The sequence below is a fragment of the Peromyscus maniculatus genome, chromosome 16, assembly GCF_049852395.1.
Source record: "Peromyscus maniculatus bairdii isolate BWxNUB_F1_BW_parent chromosome 16, HU_Pman_BW_mat_3.1, whole genome shotgun sequence".
In the NCBI taxonomy this organism is placed as follows: Eukaryota; Metazoa; Chordata; class Mammalia; order Rodentia; family Cricetidae; genus Peromyscus; species Peromyscus maniculatus.
The window spans coordinates 21,720,599-21,742,252 of NC_134867.1; the positions used below are offsets into that span (position 1 = coordinate 21,720,599).

The 21,654-nt window shown below is 41.1% G+C and overlaps 1 protein-coding gene across 5 annotated transcripts in view; it reads right to left on the minus strand.

Annotated features, from left to right (window-relative positions):
- Nucleotides 1–21,654, minus strand: part of Ros1 (ROS proto-oncogene 1, receptor tyrosine kinase) — a 127,529-nt gene that overhangs the window by 49,422 nt on the left and 56,453 nt on the right. For 3 of the 5 annotated variants that reach the window (XM_076552468.1, XM_042262091.2, XM_042262089.2), the window contains exons 18-27: nt 20,808–20,908; nt 19,387–19,601; nt 18,500–18,660; nt 17,997–18,141; nt 15,005–15,267; nt 12,267–12,330; nt 11,769–11,971; nt 10,892–11,097; nt 9,429–9,712; nt 1,943–2,119 (exon numbers count right to left, since the gene is read on the minus strand). In XM_076552468.1, the coding sequence (XP_076408583.1) occupies nt 1,943–2,119; nt 9,429–9,712; nt 10,892–11,097; nt 11,769–11,971; nt 12,267–12,330; nt 15,005–15,267; nt 17,997–18,141; nt 18,500–18,660; nt 19,387–19,601; nt 20,808–20,908 (1,819 nt within the window). Of the gene's footprint in view, nt 1–1,942; nt 2,120–9,428; nt 9,713–10,891; nt 11,098–11,768; nt 11,972–12,266; nt 12,331–15,004; nt 15,268–17,996; nt 18,142–18,499; nt 18,661–19,386; nt 19,605–20,807; nt 20,909–21,654 lie in introns of all 5 variants that reach the window. The other 2 variants (XM_076552467.1, XM_042262090.2) reach the window with 1 other exon arrangement.

Sequence of the window (21,654 nt, forward strand, 5' to 3'; positions counted from 1 at the left end):
GACAGGAGACGGTGCTTACTTACTGCCTTCCTTCCTCTGGCTTGCTCACCTGCTTTCTTTATTCTCCGAACCCACCTGCCTAGGGATGGCGCCACCTAGTGGGCCCTCCTACAATCAAATGGCAGCTAAGAAAAGGCTGGCCAACAGAAAGGGGTGGATCCAGATGGGAACCAATGTGGGGAAGACCTGGGGGGAGCAGGCAGAGGGGAAATAGTAATCAGGATATAGGATAGGGAGGAGACGGGACTATTTTTCAATAAAAGGAGAAAAACTTAGAAATGAACCACAGGCCAGTCTGTGGAAATAATTCCTCAGTGGAGGCTCTCTCTTCCCAGGTGACTCCATCTTGTGTCAAGTTGACGAAAACTAGCCGACACAACTGTGTTGTGGTTTCTACATATGCAGAGTGTCACACAGGTGGAATTGTACAATAGGGGACTTTTCCAGTTTGGTTCCTTTGCTTTCTATGCTTGAGTGTTTTCTCCACATCTTTTCAAAACTTCACAGCGCCTTTCTTTTCTTTTCTTTTTTTTCCCTCCTTCAGGTTTGTAGCCCATTGTTAGCTCATTTTTGTGATGATTATAAGGTTTTCCCCCTCAACATTATTTGTTAGACATTCTTTCACCAATGTATGGCCTTGGTCCCTCTGTCAAACACTTGACTACACGTATGAGCGTCTGTTTCCAAGGTCTCCCATTGCGGTACTGCTCATCTGACTCCCAATGCCAACTGGCCTAGATTACAGTAACTTTATGAAAAAGATGGCTTTAGATGGCTTGTACTTAGAACTTTATTCTTTCCCTTTGATATGATGTTAGTTTCTCTTTTGATCTCCATATAAACATTACAATTTGCTTGTCAATGGCCACAAGATCATTTTCTGGATTCTGAGGAGACCGTGCTGAATCTATGGATCAAACTGGGGGGAAGTGGCATCTCAACTTCATATCCATCATGTGGACTGTCTGGACATTTATTTCACTTTCCTTCAAGTACTCCCACCAGAATTTTGTAGAATCTATCATATAGGCCTTGTACATATTTTGTTAGACTTATACACAAGTATTTCATTTGGGGAGATGATAACACAAGTAGTCTTATCTTTTTATTGCAAATTTGGCTTGTTTGTTGCCGAAAAAAATTGATTTTGCAACGTTCTGCAGACTTGCCAAGTTACTTGCTAGTTTTGGGGGTGGGGGGGGTTGCCAGCTCTTCCAGATTCTCTGTATCAGTGGTCATGTCGCCTGGAGGTGAACACATTGCCATTTCTCCCTCCCCAACCCATGTGCTCTTTATTTTCTATACAAGATGAAAGACAAGTCAAGTAGATATAAACACACACACACACACACACACACACACACACACACACACACGTAGAAGCACACACGCGCGCGCGCACACACACAGACACACGTAGAAGCACACACACACACACAAGCATGAATAATGAAATTCACTGTTGCTATTATTGTGAACCAAGAAAAATATTCATTCTTCTTTTCCCTCGACTACTTGCTTCTCTGACACTCCTCCTTCATTACCTAGATCTGAGTTTCTGACCCACACCATTTTCCTTCTCTCTAAACAACTTCTTTGACTATGTCTTACAAGGCAGGTCTACTTAACATAATGAATGCATAACACAGGAGAGTTCAAGAGCACAGCCCTTGACCTTGAAAGATAGCGGGAGGTTTTCCGAAAGGCTTTTGACACCACTGAAAGGCCTAGGACAGAAGAGACAGAGGACAGGAAGAGAAAACAGGTCACAGGCTCCCACATCTAATGTTGACTACTGCGGTCCACGCTGTGTGCATTTGTGAGCCGGGGTAAAGAGCAGGTATGCCTGACAGTATGGAGCAGAAGCAGGGGCCTAACAGAGACTGAAGGGACAGACAGCCTTGGAGAAGGAAATGAGCAGGTTGTGAGGAGGACCTGTTACCTGGAAAAGGCTGCAGAGCCGGACTGTAGGCCACGAGATGTTTGCTCCCTGGGGCCTTCACCTGGGAGACCACAGCCCCGCCTCCTTTCTTTGCTTGATAAATCTGTGTGTTGTCCTTTGTTGTGATGACCCAATACACAAACTCTCCGTCCACTGTTAAGCTAACAATTCTTTTTCCTGTTGGTTCAAAACAAAGAAAAAAATTAAAGGATAAAGAAACAAGAAAAATAACATAGCCGGGCGGTGGTGGCGCACGCCTTTAATCCCAGCACTCAGGAGGCAGAGCCAGGCAGATCTCTGTGAGTTCGAGGCCAGCCTGGGCTACCAAGTGAGTCCCAGGAAAGGCGCAAAGCTACACAGAGAAACCCTGTCTCGAAAAACCAAAAAAAAAAAAAAAAAAGAAAGAAAAATAACATAAAATTAGACATCTTAAGTTTTCTACTCTAAATAATATATAAAGTTATTTTTTCTGCAAAAAAACTGCTAAATTTTAAATATTACAATATTTTTAAAAAAGCTTATTTTATGCCATTTGACTCAATAATGTTTCCTCATTTTGTTTCTGGACCCAGTGAAGTCAAGGTAAACACTGTCATTACTAGTTCCATTTTGTAAAAATAAAAGCCAAGGCATGAGGGCATTAAATACACTACTCACAGCCACGGGGCCAATTAAGATGAGAGCCAGTCTAAAAACCTGCCTCTGACATGGGATACCTTCCTATAAGGTATTGGTCAGGAAGGTCCTGGACACCCCAAAAATAACACAGGTGATTGCCAATGCTCTTAGCTATATACCAGAACCTGTGTGTCCCCCCCCCCACACACACCTGTAACTACTGTGTCCAATTAATGCTGCTTGTTGGAAGGCCTGGTCTTGTGTAGTCAACCATAGCTTTAGTGAGTGCATGAATGAAGTGGCCATGCCATGTCCAGAAGAGAGCGTTTCATCACACTCCTCATCCTCCAGCTTATATGTTCTTTTTACCTTTCTTTCTTGATGTTCTTTGAGCTGTGTGTGTGTGTGTGTGTGTGTGTGTGTGTGTGTGTGTTTTAGAGGTGTTACAATGGGTGTCCCAGTTAGACCTAAGCATTCAATAATGACTTATTCTTAGTGCTTTGACACTTCTAAGTCTCTGTATCACCTGTTGCCCACTGGATATAGAGACATCTCTGTGAAGCTGTGTTACCTTGCCTGCCTAAAACACCTGATTGGTCTAATAAAGAGCTGAACAACCAATAGCTAGGCAGGAGAGAGATAGGCAGGGCTGCCAGACAGAGAGAATAAATAAAAGGGGAAATCTAGGCTAGAGGAGCAAGAAAAGGAGAAGAGGAGGATATAAGAGGCCAGCCACCCAGCCATACAGCCAGGCACAGAATAAGAAGGAAAGAAATGAATATAGAATAGAAAAAGGTAAAAACCCAGAGGCAAAGGTAGACAGGGTAACTTAAGTTAACAAAAGCTGCCTAAAAACAAGCCAAGCTAAGTCCAGGCATTCATAAGGAAGAATAAATCTTCATGTTTTTATTTGGGAGCTGGGTGGTGGGCCTCTAAAGAGTAAGAGTAAAAAGACCCCTGTCTCAGAAAAAAAGCAAACAAAAATCCTAATGTTTAAAGAAATAAAATCTTCCAGCAACGTAACAATTAAGTGATATCTAAAGTCATCCTACTTTTCTAAGGATGGATTTCAATAGTGGATTCATGATCAGTTCCCCATCTATATGATAAGGTATTACCAGGTAAAGGAAATCATGAAAACGTGTGTCTGTAGACCCAAAGGTAAACACTGCCTGCCAAGAAGGTTGTATGCAGCAAAACTATCTTTTAAAGTTGACGAAGAAATTAGGACATTGCTAGACAAGCATAACCACTGTAGTAACCCAGTGCCAACACTGCAAAGGATGCATGAAGAAATGGTGTCCCGGAGCCAGAGAGATGACTAGGGGGCTAAGAGCACCGACACTCTTCCAAAGGTCTGGGTTTGACGCCCAGCACCCACCTAGGGGCTTACAGCTGCCTGTAACCTCAGGGTATCTGGCACCTTCTTCTGGTCTCTGTGGACATCACGTTCATACTGTACACAGCTGTACAAGCAGACAAAATATTCATATAGAAAGAAAGAAAGAGAGAGAAAGAGATAGATAGATAGAGAGAGAGAGAGAGAGAGAGAGAGAGAGAGAGAGAGAGAGAGAGAGAGAGAGAGAGAGAGGAAAGGGAGAGAAAGCAGATGAGGAGATAGAGTCAACCATGAGAGCACAAGGAAGAATAAATTTCACAAAAGGAATAGATGAAATAGGGAAATAGAACAAATCCAGGACACCCAACTCAGTAAATCCCTAATACAAATAAGAGATAGGAGAGAAAGAAAAAGAATACACAATATTCTAGCCAACCAGAAAAACTACAGGAATTAGTGAACATCTCTCAATAAAAACATTAAATGTAAACAGCTTCAACTCATTCATAAAGACATGCAGACTAGCTAGGCAGCATGTGTCACTAGAAAAAGCCCCCACAGACTGTGTCTCATGGGGAAAGTCAATCTATCAAAGGCAGAGAAGCTGAAAACAAGCTGCTATAGCTATTCAAACACTTGATCAAATAGAATTCAAACCAGATTTTGCCAGAAGAGACAAAGAAAGCCACTACACAGTAATAATGGGAACAATTCATCACGAAGCTATAACAACTTCAAATATATACACCAAATCTGGGGCTCCCAATTTCATCAAATAAACATGAATGGACACAGAAGAATAGATCCTGATAGAGTCACAGGGGGTGACTTCAATGCCCAACTCTTGTCTTTAGAAAGGCAGTCCAAACTAAAAGTCAACCATGGTACTTCGGCGAAAATCCTTCCACAGATAAAAGAACCCATCAGACAGAAGACATTCCTTCCATCCAAAGTACACAAAATATGCATTCTTCTCAGCAGCTGTAAAAACGTCTCTGTAACAGAACACGCTTTCAGCCACAATGAAGGTTTTAAGAAACACAAAAGAATATCAGATCATAGTACAAGGAAACCTATAAAGCAAAGCAAAAGCAACTCCACAAATATTAATACTTGGAGACTGAATTATACACTTGTTCTGGAAGCCATTGAAGAATTTGAAGAGGAAGTTTAGAACTTCTTAAAATCAGTGAAAAGAGAAACACAATACACTAGGACCTTTGGAGGCTAAGGCAGTTCTAATACAGAAGTTGACAGCTAAGAGTGCTTACATTACATATATAGGGGTCCTTGAGTACCTCCACCCATATGGCCCCCTGCTCAGGTGGTATATTATGACCTGCTCTCTCATTTTGCCTTGATTGAAGGTTTTTGTTGTTGTATTTGGTTTTTGTTTTTTTTTTTTACTACCTTGAAAACTAATCAGAGAGATCCCAAAACAAACAAGCTAATCATATCCCTTAAGGCTTTCGAAAAACACAAGCAAGTCAGAGCCAAAAGAAATGGCAAGAAACAGTAAAGATCAGGGAACAGAGACTAAAAGAATAATTCACAGGATCAACCAAACAGAAGCTGGTTCTTTGAAAAGTGAGATTGATAAGCCCTTTCCGATGTATATTAGCGACCTTTCTCACTGCTATGGTCAAATATCTGACAAAAAAGCAATGAAAAGGCATTCTTCGTGCCATAAGAATGAAGGGAAGAAGGGATGTTTTGTGGTACAGGTGGAGTGGATACAGTCCATAAGGCTAGGAAAGGGCTAGAGCCTGGAAAGTGAGATACCTGGTCACTTTGAACCCACAGTCGGGAAACAGAGATCTGAGAGGAAGTGGAACTATAACCCCAAAGCTTTAGCCATGACCACTTGCACAAGATTAAACCAGACAAAATACCAGCAAGGGTGGGAGAGAACTTTGTTAAGTCCCACCCTGGGCTGAGGAGGTAACTGATGGCCACTGGGGGAGACAGTCATTTTCTCCAGGGATATAGCCCTTGAGAGGCTACCCATGCTCTGGTAGATTGTCCTACAACCACACACGTATGTACTGGCAGCACCAAATGGACTCAGTGGGTTTTAAAAGAAGGAGGAGGAGGAGGGGAGAAGAAGATATGGAGTCAGAAGGGAAAAGCAGAGGGAGAATAGAGGAAGATTTAGAGAAAGAATGGAGAGTAAATTTGATCAGAACATATTATAGGAATATATAAAATCTTTAAAAAATCAAAGCCTGGTCTCTGTGACCCACTTCGTCAAGTGAGGCTCCATCTCATAAAGTTTCAACCTTCCAAATCAGTGCTAGAGACCAGCTGGAGACCGGGAATTCAAACACCAGAGCCTAGGGTGAGCATTTCACATTCAAACTGCAGTACAAAATAACCAAAAGAAAGAGCAGAAAACTTCAAATTGATAAAATTACAAGTGAAAATGAGGACTTATAAGGGATTACAATGAAACCCAGAGAATCACTAAGGAATAACTTGGAAATTTATATTCCAAGAAAACCGGGGGAAAAAATCTAGAAAAAGTGGATAAATTCCATTTCTCCACTGACCTGCCAAAATTAAATCAAGGCGATAAAAATGAACAGATGCATCACAAACAACATTACTGAAGTAGTAATAAAGAGTCTCTCCAGAGAAAAGTCCAGGATTGAATGGACTCACTCTTGAATTCTTCCAAACTAACGTTCCTCAAGCTATTCCACACAGTGAATGGGAGGAGATACCAAAAGTGGATAACACATTTTAAAAAAAAGAAAACCTTAGACTAACTTCCCTAATGAACATCATTGATGCAGAACATACTTGCAGCTTGAACTCAGGAACACCTAAGTTGATCACACAGCATGGACAGGGTTTCATCACAGAGATGAAGTTCGGTTCAACATAGACACATCAGTCAGTGTGACACAATGCATCAATGAAGTGAAGGACTCAGTCACATAATCGTCTCAATAGACACAGGCAAGGATTCGCAACCGAGTTCAGTGTGCCTTTATCATAAAATCTCTGAAGAAACTAGGAATAGAGGGGATATCCCTCAATATAATGAAGTCTATGAGTAACAGACATAGAGCCAACATCGTCAGTGAGGCAAAACTAAGCATTTCCTCTACATTCAGGAATGAAACAATGGTATCCATCCATTCTCACTGCTCCTCAAAACACTGGCTTAGCTAGCCCAATAAGAGAAGAAAAAGAAGCCGGGCGGTGGTGGCGCACGCCTTTAATCCCAGCACTTGGGAGGCAGAGCCAGGCGGATCTCTGTGAGTTCGAGGCCAGCCTGGACTACCAAGTGAGTCCCAGGAGAGGCGCAAAGCTACACAGAGAAACCCTGTCTTGAAAAACCAAAAAAAAAAAAAAAAAAAGAGAGAAGAAAAAGAAAAGTTGTGCTGGTTTGAATGGAGAATGGCCCCTATGGGCTAATATGTCCCAATGCCTGGTCTCCTGGGGTGGAACTATTTGGGCAGGATTAGGAGGTGTGGCTTTGCTGAAGGAGATGTGTCAGGGATGTGGGCTTTGAGATTTCAAAAGCTCTCTCTCTTTCTCCCTCCTTTCTTTCCTCCCTCACTTTCTCCCTCCCTCCAGACCCCCTCCCTCTCTCTCATGTTCATGGCTCCAAATAAGCCCTTGGCTGCTTTTCCAGCCCCATGTGCCTGCCTGTTGTCATGCTCCCTCTGGAACTTTATTATCCAACATTGCCCAAGAGAATACTTCCAGGGGTGATGGCCCCTTTAACCTCATTTTTCAATCCATAAGCACTTGTGGCTTTTGTCTACTTGAACATAGCCTGGCAGAGGAATTAAATACTTATATGCACTTAATTTGAACTCGTTTAAACACTCCGAATTGACCTGTGGTTGTCATGTTAGACAGTGAGGAGTGGAAAATAAGAGTAGGCAGAGCATTTAAGGTGTTTTCCTATTGGACTTTCTCCTAAGTAGCTTCCAAATCACCTTAGACCTTCAAATGGTTCTGTAAGCTTGTGGATTTCAATTGCCAAAGCCAATGCGTACTGACAATGGAGTCAGAGTGGAAATAAACTATGTGCTGGTAAGGGTGCAGCTACAGTTAGACCTAGTTCCATCTCCTGAAACTGCAGTCCTTCAGATGAGTTACTACCTTCCTTAGTCCCAGTTTTCTAAGTTTTTTTAAGATGAATATACTGGTACTTGCCTCCCCTGGGTACTGTGAAAATTAAATGCGTATGATCTATTACCATGTTAGATTACAGGGCTAATTTCATAGCTGCTTCTTTTGGTGTTTGTTTGCTTGCTTGCTTGTTTATTTTATTGTTATTCTGGGGGTTGTTTGAGTTTGTTTTGGTTTGCAGGCACTTTTCACTGGTGTGTGTGCTCACATGTGCGTACATGTATGTAAATGTGAATTTGTTCATGTGGGGGTTAAAATTTTCAAGTGACATTCATTCCTCAGGTGCCTTTCAGCTTTCATGGGTCTGTAACCTGACCAAATAGGTTACACTAGCTGACTAGTGAGTTTCCAGGGACTGACTCACTGGCTTCTGCCTCCTATCATACCATCATGGGATTATAGATGTCACTAGGCACTAGAGACCCAAATTTAGGTCCTCAACAATTTCAAGGAAAGTGTTTTACCAGTTGATCAATCTGTCTAAACCTGCAACAATTCTTTTTTTTTCCTTTGTATATATGTCTTATGGTGTATACACATGTACATGCTCATGCGCACTTGTGTGTGTGTGTGTGTGTGTGTGTGTGTGTGTGTGTGTGTGTGTGTGGAAGCCAGAGGTCAGTTCACTGTGGGTTTCCTTCTAGTAACTAGCCAGTCTTTAGGTTGGTCAAATTTTCAAACAGGATCAAAATTATAATTTGTTTTTTCTTTTGGTTTTTGGTTTGGTTTGGCTGGGTGGTGGTGGTGGTATTTTCTACATAGCCCTGGCTATTCTGGAACTCACAGTGTAGACCAGGCTGGCCTTGAACTCACAGAGATCTGCCTGCCTCTGCCTCACAAGTACTGGAATTTAAAAGAGTGTGCCACCATGCCAAGCTAAGATTATAATTTTAATTGGTAGTTGTGGGATCAAAATTTATCAACCTAGAGTTTATCGATTCTGCTAGACTGGCTAGCAGCAACTCACAGGGATCTTCCTGTCTCCGCCTCCCCACTGCTTGGATTATAAATGCGCATCCACACCTGCTTTTTGTGTGGGTCCTCATTATTGTACAGCAAGCACTGTACTAACTGAGCTCTCTCCCTTCCCTGCACGTTCTTTCTAACGGACAGACTGCTGTTATAAATGAGGATATATGTGCTGGGGATAGAGCTCAGTGGAGATTGCCTAGCACACACCACCGGGTTTGATAGCCAGCACTTTATAAAACTAAACCTGGTGACACACATCTGTAAATCCAAGCACTTGGGAGGAAGAAGAAAGAAGATCAGCAGTTCAAGGATATCCTGGGCTATAGAGTGGATTTGTGGCCACCCTTGGGTTACATGAAACCTACAAAAAAGAAGAAGAAAAGATATATGTACACGTCAGCACGTTACCAAGGACAGCAGGTTCCATGGTGACTTCCCAGCATTGACATCCTTCCAGATCCATGGCCCAGATCTCGTGTCCTTTGGTAAAGTATATGCATGGTCTCTTTGGGTCTGAGGTATCAACAGCCATTGCCCCACCTAACTCGGATTCCATCACATTACAAGAACATTGGCTCCTTCCGTGCTGGTCTGAGGCCTTGGGTTGTGGAACATGGTGCAAGGTGTGATTGCTAATACTGCAGTAGAACATCTGATGGCCCAGATCTGAAACTTCTGTCCAATACAAGCGGCTATAGGGAAGGGGAAGGGAAAATCCCTTTAATTGAATGAGGAAAATAAGTCACTTCAAATATTAGTCTCTAACGAAGATTGGTTATGTATAATAATAAGAGGACAAATGCAGCCTTGGGAGGAAGTGTGTCCAAACAGCAAATAACTTCCTTCTGAGGTGGAGGAGATTACAAGAAGTCCAACTCAGTGTTGCCCAATGGTGTTTTTTAATAATGTGTTACAGCCAAAGCCCTGGGCTCTGGTGACCTTGGACTCCTAGTCTGAGCACCTTCAATGGCCATGAATGGCTGTAAATTCTAAATATGTTTTTACATTTTCCAGTATGCCTTCTCCACTCTCTTCCTATTTCTGTTTCTTAAGACCAATCAACAACCTAGTTTCAGAACTGTTTATGTCCGTGTTTATGGTACAAATAAAAACATCCTTTCCAGGCTGGGAAATGGACACTCAGTTGCTGAATGGAAGTCCTAAGACAACATTATAAAGATATGAAATTTATGAAGATGGAGGAACCTGGAAGAGTTTTTGCTGGGCCAGAGCTGCTGGCCGTCTGGGCTGCCCAGCTCATCTCTGTCTCCATCTACTTCTTGGATTTACCACCTGCAAATGTTATAAAATTCACTGATATAAAAAATGCTATGGCTTTCCTTCTGGCAATTAGCCTATCTCTGGGCTAGTCAAATTTTCAACACGTGTTAAGATTTCAATCTTAATTGTTGGTTGTGGGATAAAAGTTTACGTGGTAGAATGAACCTGGAGCCTGAATGAGAATTCTATCTCTGAGCCTTACTTATTTATTACTCTGACTTTCTAGATTTTGAGTTGGGGGCTCTCACTAAATCACTGTGGTTGGCCTTCAACCCACAATGTTCCCGCCTCTGATTTCTGAGTAATTGGGATGACACATATGGACCACAAAACCTGGCTCAGAATTATTTATTGTAATTCAATATAGCATCTGGGAGCTGAGACAGGAACAACAGGAGGGAGTTGAAGTCGTCAGTGACTGCCTAACCAAGTCGATGTCAGTATGAGTTATATAACACCCTCTCACAAAACAAAGAATGAAGTTGTCAATGAGGCTTTAAGCATCTTATTTTCCCATTATTAGCTTCTAATATTAAACAAAGATATTATTTTAATATATATCTATTTTATCACAGTAAAGATGCTCATACCTTAAAAGGGGATATATAGAGAAAGAAATGATTGCTGAATGGCTTTTGCAAATCTCCAGCTCCCTCGGAGATTTCACCTTGTGTTCAAGGTCAACATCGAATATCTGTGTTCCATCTTGTGATGTTTTCAGTGCGAAGTAGAGGTGCCTTGCAATCCAGTCCACTGCAATAGCTGCAACGTTAGCAACCAGTGCATCCTGGAAAAGCTTAACACGGGAGAGAGCACAACTAAGAAGTGTTGATCCTTTTCCGTTTGGGGACTTCTGTGACTGTTCACATCACTACGCATAGAACGCCACTGTAACCTCAAGCCTTGCTCCTTCCGTACTGTGACAACTGTAATTCAAGCCTTCTCACACTGTATATCCAACCTAGATTATTTTAGCCACTTAGGTTCAGCTCCAGTCTGCAGATCAGGGCTAAAACTCATCTCCAGACAAGATGATCTGTGAACCCTGGTCTTTTTCTGCCTGTCCTCTCTTGAGTAAGAGTTGAGCAGCTGGACTGCTCTGTGCACTACCTACCATGAAGTACATCCTCACCACAGGCTAAAAAGCAACAAGGCCAAAGAACTATGGCTAAAGACTCCAAAACTGTGAGTCAAAACAAACCTTTTCTCTCTTCTCTTTAGGTCGATTCTCTCAAATCCTTGTTCTAAGAGACATCACCACCTCTCAGTAGCCCCAGGAGTAAATACGGTACCTTAACCCAGCAACCAGTCTTGACTGACACATGCACAAATCCATTCTGTATTTATATGTGGCTAAATGACCACATATTTACTTACTATTTCAATCATTCTGACTTTAAAGGCTCACCCACTGGCCAATCATCTTAATTACACCTTTCACATCAAAAGAATCTCAAAGGGAAATACCTTGGAGCTGGAACGATTGTGCAAATTCAGAAGGAACAGTGAGTCTCCTTGCACAAAATACCCCATTTCATCATCTGCCGTGTACCCCACAGTGCTGATGTCTCTCTCTGTGGAAAACGTCCACACAACTTGATTTCGATCCATGTCTAGAAGCACGATCTTATTGCCAGCAAGAGATATGAGATATGGAAATGGTTTGATTTCTGCAAACGAAAAAGAAGTAGATAGCGCACATGAGAAACAAGCTTCAGGTCATGAGAACCCAGCCGTGGTGAAATCCATGGGCCACTGGAGACTCATCTCACGCACCAGGCGCCATGAAGACTTGCAGACCCTCTGAGCCCGGGTTTCTTCAAACTACTTTGATGTGGGAAAATATATACATATTTTATCTGACCTTAACTTTTAATCCAGAGCTGCCATTTCTTTTCCTAAACATACCAACAATAAAATGTATACTTTCAAATAATTACTTACATATTTTTACGTAACAAATACCTGATGTTTTAGACATCACTGTATCAGAAAATGGTCCTGGCCCTTTGGATGTAAATACACGAACCTAAAGAATAGGAAGAAAAATTTGAAAATGTGTGCATAGGTATCCTCATTAGCAGTAAATTCAGAGACTGATAAATTACGCAATATTCATTGTACACACCTAATATGCATTATAGATAGTTTAAAATTATTGTTTACCTCTAAGTATATTGAAATAAGTAACTAAGAGGGAAAATATTGACCTGAACCCACAGTTGGCTTTCTGACCTAGAAAAGTGTGAAGAAGATAAATCTCTCCATTGCCTGAGAAAGGTCTGGGGACTTATTGTGTAACACAGATATGATGGATGTGAGGATTAATTTGATTGTGTTGATCATTACCCAATATTAATCATCACACCTGGAACACAAGCAATCTTTACTCATCAATTAAATATTTTAAATAAATACAGGTCTTCAACTATTTCCAAAATCAGGTAATATAAAATAGTTAACAGATATAAAACTGTACAAATTATGGTAAGCTAAATTTACTCTACTTTCTAAAAGGAGGTCCAGAAGGAGAAAATAATCAAGCCTCCTTATGTTTAAAAGTAAGTACCCATTTCACATCCATTCTCTTTGGATCCCCACAGATACTTAGGAGTAGGAACTGGACCAGAATTATGTGTAAGCTCATCTACGGCACACACACTGCAGAAGAGCACACCCTCTGAGACTTGTCTATTTTCTCTTTCACTGTGTCGTGCTACATCCTAACAGGGAAGCTTTTTATTTAAAAGTTTAAATAGATTTTATTGTGTAATAAATCATTTCCATTTCCAAACCTTATATATGTAAAATAGCCTACAAAGAAAATTGGCACAAAGGTTGATGGCCTCAAAGTACAAGAGCCAAAGTACTCTGTCAAGAAAGCATCAGACTGGTTTTTTGTTTTATTTGGGTTGTTTGTTTGTTTGGGTTTTTATTGTATTTTTTGTATTTTTATGTATTTTGTTGTTATTTTTCTGAGACAGGGTTTCTCTTTGAAGCCCTGGCTATCCTAGAATTCAATCTGTAGACCAGGCTGGCCTCAAACTCAGAAATCCACATGCCTCTGCCTTCTAAGTGCTGGGATTAAAGGTGTGCACCACCACTGCCCAGCATTTTTAAAATTTATTTATTTCATTTTGTGTGTGTTTTAGTTGTATGTATGCATATGTGCTGTATGCATACGCTGTGACCTTGGAGATCAGAAGAGAGCATTGGACCTCATGAAATCACCTTGTGGGTGGTAGGAATTGAATGTAGGTAGGAATGTATACAGGTAGGAATGCTCCTCTGCAAGAGCAACAAATGCTTTTAACTTTAAGCCATCTCTCCAGCCCCACAACAGATTGTTTTCTTATATTTCTAGCATTAAATGTATTTTACTATAATACATATTAATGTCTATATGTGCATTTATCAATTCAAGCAGTCTTTACTTCTGAATGAGACTGTGCTAAATGTACCCAGACATGTCACTTTGTGTGATTCTATACTAACTGAAATTTGAAGCTACATATAAATATTGACAACCACAATTAGAATATGTATCTAACTGGAGGGTTTGCTTGTCTTAACAATTAGAAATTAGTATTATTTTAAATTTTTATGAGCAAATCTTGATTAATATATATATAAAGAGAAAGAGAGACCTAATAAATTATTAACATAATTATTAAATTTAAATTTTAAAAAAGATTCATAGGAAACTAAAACCTCCAAAGTAATTTCCTAAACATTTCTCCCCAGAAGATGTGGAAAATCAATGTCAATATGTACTGTTGTCAAGAATACAGTAACTGGTGAGGAAACGAAAATTATCAAGCCATCTATTTTAAGTAAAAAAAAATTATTTCATAAATTTAAAATATTAGAGTGGCATGGCAATAGATGACTTTCCTGACTCCTCATCTCTTCCTGCTCTATTAGTGGACAGATAATTGCTGTGAGATATCAGCTATGTGGGTCCTCAACTTCTATTTCCATAGGCAGTTCCCAGTCTGGGCATTCAGGTAATTCACAGAGATGTTGCCACATGTTGCAAAGGACCACAGAAGTTGCATGTGGCACATCACTGCCTAGTTATACAGCCTTGGGAGTTAGCTGACAGATCCAGGGGTCAACTGTAATAATGAGTACAAAATAATTGCTTGTGGTAGGTAGCTTATGAGTACATGAATACATAATGCTTTACCCTAAACAATACTCTGAATGCAAGACAATTGTAAAACACCCTTACTCAAGCGCTGCTGTCTGGTCTGTGTCCTTCTGCTGACCACTTGATTCCTCTGGTCACAGTGGAATTAAATTATGAACGAAGTAGGAATATCTTAACTCAGTCTTTTAATTAACCATCCATTACATTATTAAAATTCACATCCCAGGGCTGGAAAGATAGCTCAGCCATTAAATTCTAGGCTCACAACCAAAATATCAAGATTCATCACCCAGGAGCTGCAGAGACAGCTCAGCAGTCAAGAGCACTTACTGCTCTTTCAAGGGACCCAAATTCAGTTCCCAGTACCCACAAGGGGGGGCTCACAACTGCCTGTAACTCCTGCTCCAGGGATCCAAATGTCTCTGGCCTCCATGGGCACCCACACATACATGTACGTATTCATATGCAGATGTGCAAGAGCATAATTTAAAACAATAAAAATAAATAAATTCTAAAAACAAAAATACATATCCCTGTTTCTCTCTCGTACCTGGAAGGCAACAATATACCCAGGACTCATGGCCTCGAGCTGAAAAGACATCACTGGGGGCGTGACGGTGATGGAACTCCAGTCTTCAGATGTTTTATTTGCACCACTTTGTTTAGATATATGATAGAAGATTTCAAATTTGGTTAGCACTCCATTTTCATGCTTAGGTCTATTCCACCTAAACTCCACCACAACTTCATTCTTGTTGACATGTCTTCCACTGGACAATATAAATATCCTAGGGTTCTCTGGTGCTGATGGAACTGAAAAGCAGATGCACAGACAGGGTGGGATATAATATAAGTCTGACTTTTACCACCCCTGATCATGGTGTGGACATCTTGGCAAAAAGTATTTCTCATTCCAAACAGTCAAAGTGCATTACTCTCATTCTTAAGGCTGTTTAAGAATCATCCCCAGGTTTCTTCAGAAGCTCATCTGGATATTTCAGCAAGTGCCCACGGCATCCTTTCAGGCCACCCAATGTCCTCTAACTACTACCTCAGCTCATCGCTCTCATCTCTGTGGCCCAGACAGATGAAAGGTGGACTGGTTGTCCCTAAGAAAGAATAACCTTCACTCTCCTCCTGGTGCAGTGGTTTAGCTGATGTCAGTTATTAGGAGAAGAGCAATGACTGTAACCACCCTTCACTCAGTTCAGGAGGGGAAATACAACATGTATTTGGCTCTCTTAATGCTAACTCTCAAGGAGGCAGAAAGTGGTGGAGCTGGCTGACAGATATCCCAAGAGTAGGGCTTGGACATCTCCAGCTACGCTAGAGCCGAACCAAGAGCCACCATGCAATCCCAGGTCATGCTACCCCATACATTTCTCTTCTGTCTTGAAAGTCCTCTGCAAGGTCTCAGCCCTTACACCGTCTCCATTTCCGGTCCCATTGCTTCCTAATGTTCCTCACTTATACCTCTACTCCATTTCCAGTCCTTCTTACACTGTACAGCTTTTATGGTAGAAAACCTTGTGGTGGTTTGAATAGGAGCCCCCATTGGCTCATACGTTTGAATGCTTGGTAGATTTAGGAGGTGTGGCCTTGTTGGAGGAGGTGTGTCACTGAGGGGTGGGCTTTGAGGTTTCAAAAGCCCATGCCAGGCCCAGTGTCTTTCTCTCTCCCTGCTGCCTGTGCATCAGTATATAAAACTCTCCGGGTGGTGGTGGTGGTGGCGGCGGCGGCGGCGGCGGCGGCGGCGGCGGCGGCGGCGGCGGCGGCGGCAGCAGCAGCGCACGCCTTTAATCCCAGCACTTGTGAGCAGAGCCAGGAGGATCTCTGTGAGTTCAAGGCCAGCCTGGTCTACAGAGTGAGATCCAGGACAGGCACCAAAACTACACAGAGAAACCCTGTCTCGGAAAAAAAAAAAAATAAATAAATAAAATAAAATAAAATAAAATAAAATAAAATAAAATAAAATAAAATAAAATAAAATAAAATAAAATAACCTCTCAGCTTCAGGGTCATGCCTGCCTATGTGCCACCATACTCCTGCTATAACAATGAACTAACAGTGATGAAGACCTACCTATCTCTTCTTACTCCATCTCTTAAAATCCAGCCCAAGTTTTTGCACCAAAAGGCCTTGTACCATATCAATTCATGTACATCTCCCTCTTCTAGAAATACTTGCGGTATCTTGACAAAGCTGAAGACTTTATGGCATTATATGACTGCTATAGGTCACGCTACTCAATTCAGTCATTGTGGCCTCATTGCTATTATACTAGAAGCAGATGTGTTCATTTCCAAACTGTTTTATGAACTCCATCAAAAAAAAATCTATTCTTATTTCTTACTTAAGACCTCCCCAGGGGTTGGAGAGATGGTTCAGCAGTTAAGAATATTAGCTGATCCTCCAGAGAACCTGGGTTCAATTCCTAGCACCCACATGGCAGCTCAAAACTATCTGTAACTCCAGTTCCAGAGGATTTGACACCCTCATATAAATACACATGCAGGCAAAACACCAATCGATGCTCATAAAATAAAAATAAATAAATTATTAAAAAAGGACCTCCCCAAATCTAGTATTGAAGTGGTATATAATAGGTGCTTAATAAAAATTGGTGATCCTGGATAATTGTTTGCTATGATGAAAATATTCTGAGGTATAGGCCAAATCCCATTATTCTTCCATACTGCTCTGAATGTCTATCAGATGTTTACCATAGGCCCCTAGGGGATCTCCTGAGGGATACGGTTCAAATTCATTTCCAGAGAACTGCACCATCAAAGCTGGAAAGCCCAAGACAATTTTAGAGCATTCTGGATCCAAATGCTACCTGAGGCAGAACATGCCCATGTTCCACTATGTTCCTGTCATGAGCCTTGTGTATAAACATTATTGAATAAATCATACCATAAGAAGTGCACTTCTGAGTCGACCTCTGTGTTTCCTGAACCGCCTGCTCTATTGGAAATTTATAGAAGTGAAATTGATACAATGCTATCATTTACCAATATTTGGAAAAAAAAAAAAAAGACCCAAACAAGGTCCCTGAAACTACAGTAAAAACTCTGGATGGTGTTCTTGCCACTTAGTATTCACTAGTAATCAGTGTTTAATGATTAAAGTGTGATGCCTGTAAGTATGTACACCTGTGAGGATAAGACTGGTTTTCAAATATATTTCCAAGAAGCATGAAATATGGACACCAGTTACTCGTGCTCAGAACATTGTATTACCAACATTGTTAATACCTGCTGCTCTGCAGAGTCCAATCACCTGATGAGATGTTTCACAGACTTCCTAAAACAAGTTTTTTTTTCTTTTAAATATCACTACAGTAGAACAAAAATAGTTCTTAGCCTTTTAAATAGCCATCTTTGGGAATATATTTGTAGGCCCGTTTAAAGAAAGGTTACTGTATCTGTACACATCTATAAAACTGAAAGCTTTTTTAATTTGTATTGATTATCCATTTCAGAACAAGTAAAGTAAGAGTCTGCATCTTATTGTTGTTTAAAAATAGATTTTCTTTTACCTGATTCAGGTGCACGAAGTGATAGAGTTGTTTTTTGGCCTTTTCCCCAGTAGGTATACGGAGTGACAGAAAGATTAAATAAGGCATAGGGCTCCAGCCCTTCCACAGTAAACATGGGTAAAGACTGTTGTTCAATAGCCAGGAACTAAAATATAAGCACAAAACACTTTTAGAGGAAAAAGTATTAACTTTTGCACTCATAACTAAGTAAAATTTCTGAAATTTGGTTCACTTCTAAAATCAAGACTTGAAATCTTGAAGGTGCAAATTTTAATATTTTTGATATGGCTTTGAGATCAACCAGTTAAACTGTAGGCCACACCACAATTAGTATGGAGCAGAGACAGGTGTGAGTGTTCTCTGGCATACGTATAATGACCAAATGCTATGGAAAAACCACCAACACCGTTTGGTGTTTGGCTAAGTGTACAAATCACACGTACACACACGGCAGGCACGATAAGGAAGTGCCTTCGGGAAATGGTTTTGAACCAGCAGCATACCTTAGAATGAGCGCTAAATTCCACACTGTAGAAAACTATGCCCCAGTCCACCGCAGGGGGCTCATTCCACAGGATTTGGAAATTTGAAGTGTGTCCTTGAATCCGAAATGAAGACTCCTGGACAGAATCTGGGATCACCTTGGGAGTAGAGGAAAAGTTCCCTGTGGAATGAGAAAGAAGAAAAGAAACGTGGAGAAAGCTAAGATCCATGGAAACCCAGCAGAAATTACTAGTAATTAGAATTAAAACCAGGTGTGGAGGTGCACGCTTGCAATCCCACCAGAAGGTGGCGGCAGAGGGACCAGAAGTTTAAGGACAGTCTCCTCTACAAAATGATTCATAGGTCAATTTTGACTACATGAGACCTTGTCTCCAAACAAACAAATGTCAACTTTTCCCTTTCCTTTTAAATTATCTTGGAAATTATCTTTAACTTTTGCAGGCTGTAAATCTGAGTTAAGATTAAATCTGCTATAAACAAATTCAAAAAACACTATTTTTTTTCTTAAGAAGTATGTTAAAAGAGGGAGAGTATCAAAACAACTATTGAGGTCCAGGTGGTGGTAGTGCATGCCTTTAATCCCAGCACTCAGGAGACAGAGACAGGCAAATCTCTGAGTTTGAAGTCAGCCTGGTGAGTGAGTTCCAGGATGGCCAGGGCTAAACAGAGAAACCTTGTCTTGAAAAACCAATATGTGTGTATGTGTGCTTGTGTGTATGTGTGTGTGTGTGTGTGTGTGTTTCATATATACCTATATATACATATATAACCAATATATTTGTGTGTGCTTGTATATATGTGTGTATGTGTTTCATATATACATATATACACATATATGTACATATATGAAGCATAAAAGTGGATTGGTATGGATAAAATGTTGTACCTGGCAGAGGCTTGAGGGATGTCTGTATAATCGTGAACTGATTAAATTTCGCTGGCTCCGAAACAGACACACTGGTTCTCTGACCTATTTCCTGCGCTGTAATGATCCTAAAGCCGTTGATCCAGAAGAGTCGACCACTGTAGTACATCAGTGCATTCTGAGAAATTTCAGAAGTACTCCAGGCTGCAAACTCCGTGATAGCAGCCTCCCCCGCACTGCTAAAACATAAGCCAAAGAATGTGCATCGGGAGTTTGGGGAGGTCTGGTAGGTATAAGCAGTCACGAAATTATGTGCTCCTAAATAAGTACATGTGTGTCTGTGAACATGCGAACAAGAAAAAATATTTGCAACAACAATTTCCAATGCTTTTACTTTCATATTAAATTGATTTTTTTTTAATTTTTCTTACGTTACCAAACTTCAACCAAATTCTCTTGTTAACATAATACAGCAATTGCAAGAGTGTACGCAAGTTTGAGGTTTGGACAAATCCTTGTGCTTTGGGGAACACTGATGTCACAGCCTGAATTCTCTCTCACTCCTTCACTAGCAGGGAGTTCCTATCTGGTTTCGACTGTACTTCCCTAACACTCGAAGTTGCGGGAGACCTAGTGCCAGGTTCTTCCAGGCCTTACACAAAAAGTTGCCATCCGGAAAGAAAGCCACAAAAATGGTATAGATTTGCCATCTGTGCAAAAAGGCTCAAAGAGGGCATAAATGGAGGCAGAAGGACTTGGAGCCGCCAAGGACACACAGTAACACAACACTGGAGACATGAGTTAGCGTTCCAGCATAATTGTAACTTTTTAAAAAAGAAAACCTATTTGAGGAGATGTGAAAAACAGATAGCCAAAGACCAAAGGTTGTATGGGCGTTCACCTAGGATGGAAGGCTCCACTTACCTCCAGTGTCGAAGCCACAAGAACCCCAATCCACAGAGACACACAATCACTTTGTTATTAACATAGGTACGATAAACTCTGTCACTGGCCAGGGAGGGCAACCTTCCGGTCTACCTAATAACTTCACTCAGCCTTCTCAAAATGAAATCAGTCCACATGAAACCAGCAAGAAGAGTCTCCATGCCCACCTGATTAGGCCCATACCCCTCTGCAGATGAATGCATTTGCTAGTGGTATAAGTTGATACTTCAGCGATAGGTAGATCTTCATACAAATAATTTACCTTCTCGTTTAACCATCTATAAAATATGAGCATAACAATACCAAAAATTCCGTGTCTAGGTGAAGCCTATCTCCCAACTATAAAATATGAGCATAACAATGCCAAACAATTCCGTGTCTAGGTGAAGCCTGTCTCCTTACACCAGGGCCTTCTCAGGACATAAAAAGACACGTGAGGAACATGTGAGGAAAGGCCACGCACGCCTTCTCCTCCAGCCTTCCAGGGATCGCCTTACCTCCGTCCTCGAAGAACCGCTGTGTAGAGATGAATACACTGATTGCCCTGCACCAGCCAGTACAGGAGCCCGTCACTGAGGTCTAATGTTAGAGCGATAACCTAAACAGAAAGTAAGGTCAGAAAATGAGCCAGGCCGGAAGAAACAGCGCAGTGGTAGGGTCCTTCCTTAGCACGCTCGAAAACACGCGTTCAATCCCCCATGCTGCAAAAATAAAAAGAAAGTGAATCAAACACAGATCCAAAACATACCTCTGTGAGCAGGACAGACTCCAACTATAGGTTTCTCTTCAAGGATTTTTTACCTTCTCGAAATATCAAAATCGTGTACCTATGATTTACGGAAATGTTCACAGATTTCCTGAAATTCTTCAAAAAGGTAGAAATCCCAGTTATTCAGTTTTATATGCTTAGCTCTGATGATTATCAAAGTGGGGTTCTCAGCTCAGCAGCACCCCAAAACTTTCAAAGAATACAATTCCCAACCCACTCCAGAGCTGCTCAGTTTGAAATGGGGTTTGTATGAAGCCTCGCCTAAAACTAGCTGTAACTTTAGACGCTGGAGTCACACAGACGAATGACTTCTGTTTGCTTAAACCAGTTGTTCTGGAAGAATACTGAACAATAGAGTTTTTGTCTTGGTTATTCGACCACACCCTATCATATTATGATCCCTGGAGGTAAAAATGATCCCTGGGGGTAAAAAAAACTCCACATATAATTCCAGTGTGCCACCTGGTCACACAAGGCTGTAATCCCAGCATTTAGGAAGTGGAGGTCTTCGTCAGAAGACCAGAAGTTCAAGGCCAGCCTCAGTTACATAGAGAACTGAAGGCTAGCCTAGACTT